This window comes from Loa loa (genome assembly GCF_000183805.2).
Source record: "Loa loa unplaced genomic scaffold supercont3.46, whole genome shotgun sequence".
In the NCBI taxonomy this organism is placed as follows: Eukaryota; Metazoa; Nematoda; class Chromadorea; order Rhabditida; family Onchocercidae; genus Loa; species Loa loa.
Window position 1 is genome coordinate 207,056 of NW_018108226.1, and position 11,122 is coordinate 218,177.

The 11,122-nt window shown below is 34.4% G+C and overlaps 4 protein-coding genes across 4 annotated transcripts in view; 1 reads left to right on the forward strand and 3 right to left on the reverse strand.

Annotated features, from left to right (window-relative positions):
* Nucleotides 1-837, forward strand: part of LOAG_17167 (hypothetical protein) — a 3,494-nt gene extending 2,657 nt beyond the window's left edge. The window contains exons 6-7 of the mRNA XM_020449827.1: nucleotides 3-94; nucleotides 338-837. Coding sequence (XP_020306598.1) covers nucleotides 3-94; nucleotides 338-526 — 281 coding nt within the window. The 3' untranslated portion in view covers nucleotides 527-837. The remainder of the gene's footprint in view (nucleotides 1-2; nucleotides 95-337) is intronic.
* Nucleotides 581-2,771, reverse strand: LOAG_09088 (lipase). The gene is made up of 5 exons (XM_003144617.2): nucleotides 2,519-2,771; nucleotides 1,993-2,210; nucleotides 1,654-1,867; nucleotides 1,215-1,387; nucleotides 581-1,128 (listed from the first exon to the last, which is right to left on the reverse strand). Exons 1-5 carry the CDS (start codon nucleotides 2,723-2,725, stop codon nucleotides 903-905), a joined length of 1,038 nt encoding a protein of 345 aa, XP_003144665.1. The 5' UTR covers nucleotides 2,726-2,771; the 3' UTR covers nucleotides 581-902.
* Nucleotides 2,772-5,019: 2,248 nt separating this feature from the next.
* On the reverse strand, nucleotides 5,020-6,314 carry LOAG_09089 (hypothetical protein; the record flags this gene model as incomplete). Its single annotated transcript, XM_003144618.1, has 5 exons — nucleotides 5,020-5,251; nucleotides 5,361-5,471; nucleotides 5,724-5,864; nucleotides 5,941-6,071; nucleotides 6,309-6,314. The coding sequence occupies 5 exons, from the start codon at nucleotides 6,312-6,314 to the stop codon at nucleotides 5,020-5,022; spliced, it is 621 nt and encodes a 206-aa protein (XP_003144666.1).
* A 509-nt stretch (nucleotides 6,315-6,823) lies between these two features.
* On the reverse strand, nucleotides 6,824-9,577 carry LOAG_09090 (hypothetical protein; the record flags this gene model as incomplete). The annotated part of the gene is made up of 7 exons (XM_020447853.1): nucleotides 6,824-7,032; nucleotides 7,188-7,340; nucleotides 8,153-8,279; nucleotides 8,591-8,784; nucleotides 9,014-9,095; nucleotides 9,168-9,352; nucleotides 9,550-9,577. The coding sequence occupies 7 exons, from the start codon at nucleotides 9,575-9,577 to the stop codon at nucleotides 6,824-6,826; spliced, it is 978 nt and encodes a 325-aa protein (XP_020301956.1).
* Nucleotides 9,578-11,122: the final 1,545 nt, after the last annotated feature.

An 11,122-nucleotide genomic window follows, 5' to 3' on the forward strand; every position in this document is an offset into this window, starting at 1 on the left:
AGTACTTTTCTCGATTATTGCAAATGCGACATTCTTCTTCGCTGCACACCGAGTTGACAGTCGATTTGTACATGGACTTGTTGGTACTTACGAGGTTAGTTGCTATTACACTGCTTTGTTTTAAAATTAAATTGTTGATGAGAACCGCTCAACTGTGTTATTTTAATTCGAACCTCGAGGCTAGCTGATCTGTTATGTTTCCTGCATTCACTATGCTGTACCCGTACATTACAGTTCGCATTTTCTATTTATCGATAAAGTCACAATTGGAATTTTCATCTTCTCGAATTCAAATTTTACAAGGCTGAGTGAATTTCGGGATAATTTTAATTTTTAGCAAGAAATTGGTCCTGCTTTCTATTTATCATTAGCGTCGACGTCGTTGCTGTTGTTTTCATTCCTCTTGGCGCTGGTATCAACGTACTACTTAGTTCAAGATGCAAACAGACCACATGATGGATTAATTTCACCAGTGATGCGCGAATTGATACCGTTATACAATTCTACTAGGCACACCGCCATTTAATTTTGTTGTTTTATTTCGCTGCTTGGATTTGGATCTTGTTACAATTAAAAATATTGACTCTGTTTTGAATTCGAATCATGGATTGTTTAAAGAATAAACAAACAAAATCAAAACTGTAAGACTCTTTGAATGACCTAGTATCTGTTTGACATGCAGAGAGAGATATGTTTGAATAAATTCTACATCTCCTGATGATGCTACATCGTGAAGTATTGCTAAAAAAAGTACAACGGTCTTACTGGATTGCATGCATGCAAAAAAGGTGAAACGCGACAATTAAAAATCAAAGTAGTTTGATTGCATGCATGCAAGAAGGGTGAAACGCTACAATTAAAAATCAAAGTAGTTTCCTGCGCAAGATTATGATTTAAGTCCTTCACTTTTTCGAGGAACACTTTGCAACTTCACTGTAAGCAATATTTTCATTAAAGCGACGAGGCTGCGACAGCGATGACATGATTTGACGCACTTTTTTTCCCCGTTGTGGTTTTTTTTTGGCAATATTTCTGCTTGTCTTACATCCGGATATACCGTAAATGCTGACATGTTCACCAAAATAAAACAAGTGATCATTAATAGTGTAGTGGCGGTAGTAACCATTGCTGCAAACAGAGCCTCTAATAAATTTTTCCATGGAAAATCGAGAAATGAAATTCCTACTTTTTTTGAAACGTACAAGAAATCAGACCTGCAGGTTTGGTCTTCATTCAAGGGTTGACCCGAACAAAGTCTGTATCGAGAAGTTTCGGTCATATTTTTGGGATACCAGATCTCAAGTCCGTGATGATATGGTCCAAAGCTAAATCGTGAGCTGCATGCAAACGTTCGTATGTTGATTAAACAATTTGGTAGATGCGATACCTTAAATCTTGAATAATTTCGTGCTTTTCAAATTTATAGAAATGAATATATATATATTTTTCGATCTGAATCGTTTTTGATGATCTTGTAGATTTGCCTTACATGCGACGTTGGTTCCATTCCTATGCCACGTTTATAGATATACATAAATGAACAAAGAAAATTTAAGTACCTTAAAATATAGAGCATAGAGTATCAGAATACGAAGCAGTTTCTATATCATTCACTATTGTAGAACAAACAACATTAAAAAGATGATAACTTACTAAATCTCCTTGATGTACTACGCGAAAGCTGACGGGTACCAATGTATCATGAGCGAATGCATAGTCTCGATTGCCCGTCCTAGGTTCACCAAAGGTTATAAGTCGAATATCTATTTTGAGCTCCCTCTTAGCATAAAAATTTGCAAAGTGAGCACTAGCCAAGGATGCAAGTGAACCGCCAAGAGAATGTCCAGTAAATATTATCGGCCGAGTGCTGTTTGTCTGCAAAAGATTACCGTGTAAATGAATATACTAATAGCGTCATCGCTCATACTACGGTTATTTACGTGCTAAGATTCAGAAAATAGATTTTAGAATCTTTGGGTGAGTTAGAACAACAAATTCGCCTTTAATGTTCTTCTCAGCATAGACCACAAATCCTTCCAAATAGATCTGAATGCCGCATTGAAATAACGTTGCACCGAACCACCTGCAATGAATTTCGCTTTTGGTTCTGTCATACCGGCCAGAATTTCGGCAGTGAGTTGAAGTTTCGAGTGTGTACCGCCAAATGCGACAACGACATGTGTGGGAGATTGTGATATATAATATAGGCACTGAAATTTTACAATTCTTCCAAAAAAATCAAGCTGACAATTAGCTCAAGTGATAATTCTTCCAAAAAAATCAAGCTGACAATTAGCTCAAGTGATAATTCTTCCAAAAAAATCAAGCTGATAATTAGCTCAAGTGATCTGATCGTTAGGTATATATCACATTTGAAGTTAATACCGAAAATAATGTTGTTTTTCATCAAACAATAATGGATTTGGTGTTGATTTTAAGGATTAATGCACCTCTTTAAAGTTAAAATAGAAAAATTTAAATGCTGGAAATAATGGGAAAGCGTATTCGAGTTTTTTACCTCGTCATGGAAGTGATCACAAGATACGTTGCCCTGTCGTAGAATATGAGTACCATAATATTTTGCCAGGCATTTCGATGGCTCTCTAGAGTATGCTGCAGCTGCATGCTCAAATGCAAAACGAGCAAATTCTGGATCATATTCTTGAAAAGCAATGGCAAAGTATAGTTGGAACAATGTTAAAATTATCAACAAACCAGAACACATCACATTCTACTGATTGTTTCCTTTGATTCTTCCTGCTGTAACTGCAGTATCGCTGAAACTAAACGTTTGATGAATAGAAAGTCCATTCCAGTCTTTCCGACTTTATCTCCATTCAATACTTCAACTTAAACATTGCCATCTAAAGTGTAGTTGATAAGACTCTTCTCAACTACTATAAGATGATAAGATGATGCAACTGGGCGTACTGAATACATAATTGCCTACATGAATCTTATGCTATAAATTTTTGAATTAGCCAACTAATGGCTATAACCTAACTTATCGTGAGAGTGATGAAAACTAGATGTGGTGAAAAAATCTTTCAGCTAATAGTTAGTAGATATTTCCGTCAGCAATCATCGAAGACAAATAGCAGTTGGAGAATATTGTCATTTGAAGAATTAAAGAAATATTATTGAAATAGAATTGAGGAATATTATTGTTCAGAACGAGTTAACATCGACCAATAGTAGTCTATTCATCATGCATTGTTTGCTGTCTTATCAAACTCAATGTTATCAGTTGTGATGGAACAGCAGCAGTTGTGGCGAAATGAGTGGGAGTGATAATCAGAGTAATTAATCATTCGGAATCTTCGTTTCATCCATTTATCAAAGTTCAAAATAACAACACCAATTCAGCACCCTTATCAATGCCTTACTCCTAACACGACAACCATTAAATTTAATGGGAAAATACCATTAACTATTGGCTGGCTGATTGTTAAACATGCATATTCCATAATCTCCAATTCCCGATTTGTATTTAAAAGTTTGGGACTAGGAAATTGGCCTTTGAAAGGTTGAAATATTATTACCAAGTTTACCAACTATTTTGCTCATTTTCTGCTACGACAAGAAGACTTTATACGTTCTGATATCTACCGTGCACCAGGACAAAATACATAGAAAGTTCTCATTTCAATGTGAAGAAAAAAATCCAAGGTCTTGGCTATATGACGATATATCCGAAAAATAATAACACGAAGACGATATAAGTTGCAACATATTGTGAATTCTTTTTATTTAATAAATTGCCAATTACAGTCAATCTCAACTAGTTTAATGTTAACCCTTGCTCTTTGAAAATTTGTGAAATAAGGAAAGAATTTGAAATATGCACTGGAATAAACGTACATGAGAAAAGAACTGGATAAATAAATGATAATTATTGGAAGAAAAAAGAGAAGCAAATGAGGTACTAAGTTATACAACTAAATAATGATTGGTTTTAAATAAAAGGAGTGAAACATAGGGAAATTGTAATTTTCCAGTTCCATACACCATAAATGAACAATTTTTATCGGAATATAAACATCCATATAACTTTCAAAATATATGGAGAATCTTTGGTTATGCTGAAAATTATCGAAGATCAAAGCAAAAGGTGATGCGTTCAGAAGAATTTACAATGGACTAAAATATTTCATCTTGGAACGGAATTGCTACTAAACTCGTCCATTTTGATTTTCTATCTTTTTTTGTGGATATGAATTCTGTCTCTTCCTTCTTGCTCACTTCCAACACAAATTCCATACACGGAAGTAGCGATGGTAAAATGAAAAATTCCTACTCAAACAAAGACCAAAGTAAAAAAAAAGGAAGACTAATTAGATAAAAAAACCAGAAATGAAGCGTTCACCCAACAATATTGAGTATTTTGCCAATCCATAAGATCCTTTATCACCAATAAAAGATCTTGAGTTTGGCTAAACTGTTACACTCTATTTTCTAAGCCAACCTGGAAGACCTATCAGTGATATCATGTTAAGATTTGTCCGTGTTTTTTCTGCATATTTTAATCATTGAATACTACTGATAATAATTAGAGTATGAACTGGTAATTAGTTTTTCTAAATTAAACAAAGATCTGCAATTTATCGGGGAATAAGAAGAGATTGAAATAATTTTGTTTTAGTGGTACCATCATTTTCAATATTAAATCAAATATAGTAATATTAAACAAAAGTGAATGGTCTTTGAAAACAGGAATTATTTCAACTTAAATTTTTAAAAATTGCACCGTAATGATTGTTGCTCACATTACGGGTAAATCAGAAGGTTACTATAACTGTCTCTATTTCGTGATACCTGTCATAAATCTCGTTTTACTTTTTTTTTCTTTGGCCATCCCACAAAATTCCTATTCTTATTACTACTCTTTTGAAAATAGTCTAAACCATTGTTCCACAAAAACACAGCGCATATGAAAGATTCTCTACTTAATAGTAACCTCCTAAAGGAGTAATTTACCATTTTTCGAAAGAGAAAGAACAATAACGGGTTGGTTGGTGGTCATAAACATTTTTCATTTTCTCTGGTAGTAGAAGGAGCCGTTACTATCAATCCGTTGTTGCCGGCTTCGTTTTTTTTTAATCCAGCTAATTCGTTAATATTGGGTGCTTTCACATCAACTGATTCGGGATTTTGCTCATGGAACAGACGTAAAGCTTCCAAACCAGCACGTTTTGCAGCCATTTCATGAAGTTGCTCAAGTGATGTATCCTGTCGGCAGCAACCCTTGGCGCTGGAATTTAGGAATTTGGTACAGCAGCGTTTGTCAAAGTAGCAGATCCTATCTTATACTTCAAACATGAAATTACAAACTGATTAATTTCGAAAAGACTGGAACATACTTGGAGAAATGTTGATATGGATTTTCCTTCGGAAGGGCCACATTGCAAACATAACAGAAGAAAGTGCCGCAAGGACATGTCATTTTATTGCATCCCGTTTCTTTCGTAATCCTAAGAGAAATGAAATAGGGAAAATTATCAAAAAGTAGCCTAATGAGTTAATCAAAAAAAAGGGAATTCGAAACAGGAGTAATACTCAATACATTTTACCGAGGTGATTGAGAGTTTCAATTGACAAGTTCTTCTAAAAAAACCCATTTGCTCTTAATTCCTTATTCTCATGCTTCTAAAAATATATTAAATGCATCTCTTCAAAGGATAAATAACAGACTGTGAGATCTTGCAATATCATGGAAATCTCACCTGTTATCACAAGTTGGACATTTACGAATTACTGCTTCTGACATGCGCTCTTCAATAAATTTACGTTTTTTTGTCTCAAAATCAACTTCTTCATCAACTTCCTCACATCGTAACGGAATATGTGATTCTTTCAGACATTTCCTGAAGTTTTTAAGAAAAAGAAAGTTGACTGAGAAAATGATGTTCAACTGTGGGAGTAAAACTTTATGGCAGAGACCTGCAGGATTCCTTCTGGCAAATAGCGTTCATGCACAGAAGTATTCGATCTTCACTATTATTAACAGTTACCGGCGAATCACAAAATGGACAGAACTCGATATTTCCAATTTTTGAGCTAAGAATTTTGTCCTGAAAAATATTCAACAAGTTTTCGAAATAATTGCTTCTATAACATTTGCGTCATGTCATATTGTTTGAAGCTTGGTGATTTAATCTGTTCAAAACTTCGCCTCATCTGTTTAAACTCGCCCACTGGATCAGATAAGAATAAGGTCAAGAAATCATGCCGTAAAGAATTTTTCGACGAACTCTAAATAATAAGACAAAGGAAGTTTTTTCACAGCCAAATTGAAATGCCAAAATTACTGCCATTCTCATCTCGGAAAAGAGCTGCAAAATGACCATGAAGTAATTTTAAGGATGACAAATTAAGAATATTTGCGGAGTTAAGGAACGGTAAGCTAACATACAACAACTTCTATGGGAAATTAATGTTTCTTAGTAAGGCAAAACATCACTTTTAAACAGCGTAGGATAAGTAAGCGAAGTAAGGATGATGACAAAATATTTTGAATAGACGAAATTTCAAAACGACCACTTGTACACGATGGCTCCATGCAAGATATCCAATTCATACCTAGATTTTTTTTCTTTTATTAAAATGCTGTCATAATAAATCGTCGTTTTATTTTTCACATAACAGTTTCATTCCAAAATTCTGCTTCTTTCTACAGGAGCAATGACAGTCTTCTTGCGAAGCTTGACTTGCGAAGTATTGAAAAATAAAAATGGAAATACGATGTATTTTGTTAAGCAAGAATGACCCTTTGTCACCCTCCATCCGTCCTCCCTCCTGGCATATTGCGCTTCTCCTTCCATAATCAAAAGTTGAACGAACCATCGCCAATCTGAGCTTCTGCATGTTGTTTTACACAATCCTTACAAAATTCATGATTTCCATTGTTACATTTGATCATATCTTCATCCAAATAACGATCCTCGCAACAAATGATGCATCCTTTCAGTAAGCCATTCCGCTCCGCATGCTCTAATGCTTCCTTTCGTTTTGCAGCATGGTTTGCTTTGTAATCTGCAATGTATGTCATAAAAATATGAAAATATAATATAAGCAATTTATGTTTCAAATGGGAATTATTGCGTGGAAATTTACGTGGGAATTATGGAAAGCAAAAAATAGCCAAAATATTATCCAAAATTCCTGAAGAAAAAGAACCAAGTAATAACTTAATATTTCGTCTTCATGTAAGCAGTATTGTGCTTCTCGGAAAAATAATTCATCTAGTGAATCCGGATACTCCGGCACTTTCCCGCTGTCAGATATTCGTCTGAATTTCACTTTAATACGAGCGTTCGTGATGAAATGAGGAGCATTTTCACCTAAAATTTGATGCCATAGCATATTTGAAATTAAAAATTTCCAACAACAAACATTTCCAGTTGTAAATGTCTTCAGCTGAAAATATTAAATGCGTACCAATACGAGAATGCTAAGCTCACTACATTCCGCAATATGTTCCGCTGAGGACACTGCTAGAACGGGTTTTACATGACACTGATTGGCTATTCGCAACCTTTTTATTATATACAGAAAAATAATTCCGGATGTCCAGCTCTAATTCAAATTGATACTGTCAGGGAAAGACGTACAATTGGCGTTCGACTCATTACGGATGTATTATCAGTTACTAAGACGGCTACGCAGATAACTACCGGGTAGTTGACGGCTACAGGATACCTAGACGGCTATCTCAATTGAAAGGTAATATTTCGGGCAAAGATACATTTGAAAAAAAGAAAGAGAATCATTCAACCAAATATTCAAGGAAATGAAGTTTCTGGTTTTGTATTAATTAGAGGCCAACTCTGACAGCAGCTGCACAGTCAAACTTCGGAAGAGAAAGTGCGACGAACTTGGCAGGCTTTCATTGAAATAAACTTGCCTCAGTGACTAACTTAGAGTTCACCGCACTAATTTCTGAATTTAAAGCACATCAAGCTTGAAGATTGGACAGTTGGAAAGATCTGTGCCGGAACATCATAATGAAACAGAAAGGAAACGAAGGACTATTGAGTTCGGTTTTGCAGTCCAAAAAATAGAGTACAAAATGCGCGAGACAAACATCACAAAAATGTGAGCTCCCATTTCTAAGAACAAATAGATTCACTGATTCATAAAAGTAAAATCAAACCTTTTGCGAATGCCTCAGCGTGTTTCTTCAAGATTCTATAAGCGGGTAATAGCTGTTTTTTACAGTTGGTAAAAACTTTTTTCAAGAATTTCATATCATACTGTTCAAATTTTCGCGACAAAAAAGCCTAAAAACGCAATAGGAGTGCGAAATTTGGTGGATTTTGCTGATAAATGAACTAAGCTTGGTACTACTTCGTACAATGTAACCATTTTTAATTAAAAAACAGAATTTGAAAAACAGTAGGAACTGGAGAACAAACAAAGTCTCGCTAAAAAAAGAACAGGAGGAACCATCAAAAGCAAGATTTTGTTTAAAAAAAAAAAACATTTTTTAACAATCCAAGTAATTATTATTACCTACCAACCATATGTTACTGTAACTGTTTCCCTATTAAAAAAAATCTTCGACCAGTGAGAAACTCAAAGATTAGCAAACCATAGCATGTTTCATATAAATTTCATCCGTTTTGCGCTTTTTCTCGAACAATATTTCTGGATTAGGATATATCGTAAGAAATTGAACAAAATCAAACGGTTCTCCATTTTCACCAAGATAAGCTTTGCGACGTAGTTCCATGCACTCACGACGTATACGTTGCTTAATTGTCGGATAGTTGTCTCTGAAAAGATCTAAACGAACAACTTTTACCTATTACAAAACCGCATAGAGATCTATTCTCCGTACTACCACATTAATATAAATACAATTGCAAAAAGGCACCTTTATGACACATACTTCTTTATCATTTGATAATAATGCTAAGCTGTTACATTTCGAAAATCAAATATGTCAGATCAAATATTGAGATATTATTAAGTCTTTAGTAAAAACAAAAATGAAAGGCTACTCAAAACTAACGCTCAACAATGGTTTCTATGCTGCTCATATATTTGGTTGTAATCAGATTGTAAACGTACGATGGATCTACCGTTGGCACCACCTGAAAGTCAAGAAATTTCAAATCATGAAAATATGCTTGCTCTCGAAATCTCACTATTTCCAAAAGCTTTACCTGACATGCTGTATAAAGGACTTTCCGCTCCTCTATTGTCAAATAATCGATTTGCTCATTTTCAATGAACAATAGTCGTTGCTTATTCAAATGTTCCGCCCACTCATCAAATGAAGTTAATGTACGTTTACGTACACCGCTAGGCCCTGGCTGAGGCTCCAATTCACTAGTTTTCCAAGCAGTCACTTAAGTTGCAATTCAAAATTAAACTGGTTATCATCATAGAATTTCGAAATTTAAACCATGTTTAGTAACTCAAATCAAAATTATTCTCTGCCGTATTATAGACAGTGATACTCCAGTAGTAAAGGTTATAATATCATTTGAATACGACACATCGTTCCTGGAAACTTATTCCATTTTTATGTTTAGAAAAGTACACCTGTTGTATGATTGCACTCCTCAACCATTTCTCCAAAATAACTTTCATATAAACGGAAGGGAACTGAAAAAATTTGCGCACTAAAATAATACATTGACTTGATACTAATAATTAATACGTAGACAAGTGAACGACATAGTTTGAATAGTTCACCAAGACTTTTTTGATCTCATGCTCTCCAAATAGATGTTAAACTTAAGAAATTATCTATAAGGTTACTCGCTTCATTATGCATTAAGCTCTCCCAGCATTTCAACTATTTTGTCTGGTCTTCATTATGCATTAGAATCGATAATCAGATTTACGTTTCCTTTCTGAATCCCCTTTTCTTTCTCTTTCATTTTTTTTCCAAAAAGAAATGGTTGTAACCTTTTGAGGATTCTAAGCTGCACATCAAGTCTAATGATCTAAGTTCTTCAACTGGTAGCAAAATCTTGATGATACTATCTTTACACATAAAATCTAAAATTTAATAAAAGCTTCAATCATATATTTGCCCTGCAAGGATCTTAGTCCTCTTTATTGGTACTGGAGACTTAGTCATACACGGATTTATTGACAGCACGACTTATGTGACACCTCCCGACTTATGTAATTTTTCTCTAGCATATTAATTTCTCCAATGTAATCTATCCATCACTTTTTGCATCTCTTAGGGTAGTACCATCTACGCTGTTGTGTTTGATATCATTCAAATGCAAGGAAAATATCTCCATCTCGGAGTTCATTATGTGGTGTCATCGTCATAATTGAAGAAGTTTTGAAATTGGTCAAATTTGCTATAAAGTCTTCTGATCAAATACATTTGCAAAATTTGCATAGGTACAGAATACAGATTTAGATTATTCAATTCCGCTATGAATTATATTCTCGTATGTAGCAATTTTTTTGAAAACTATGATCACATTATAGAACCGTTGCAATTCATCTTTTCAGTTCAGATATTCAGAAGTTTTTTTTTTGGAATTAATATTTAGGATGGAAAGTCAATCATTGCTATTTTTTAATAAAAACATTTAGCCTAATGAGAGTAAAATAATCAGCACTAAACTTCCCAGATTGGATATCACCGGATCTTTGCTCCTTTAGTTCTTTTCTAATGTAGTGAACAGAGTTGAGAGCTACTCTAATTTTCAAAAAGCTTACGATATCAGCCACCATGTAGAATCGTTCTGAATTATCTTTATTTTGATAGTACACAGCTCCTTCCACCTACTTAGGAAATGAACTAAAGACTGAAATAGGAATCTCAGGAAAACACGATGACTAATTGTTCAACAAAACGTCAAAACCTTCTCATACCATCACTGAAACAACCTGCAACTTTCCCAAATGCTACATTCTCCCCGAAAATTTAAAATTTTCGAAATTGAATTCAAAATGAAATCCGTCTTCATGATTACAACTCAGCTTCATCTTAGTCCGGAAATGAGTTTGAAGAGAAAAAAAACTTCTTACTCGACGTTGCAACCTACCACTGCATCAGATACAGTTGAACTAGGAATACATTGAAATAAATGATCCAGAACCACCGAACGGTTCTGCTAATCCCAGTAAATTCTACTCTCCTGCG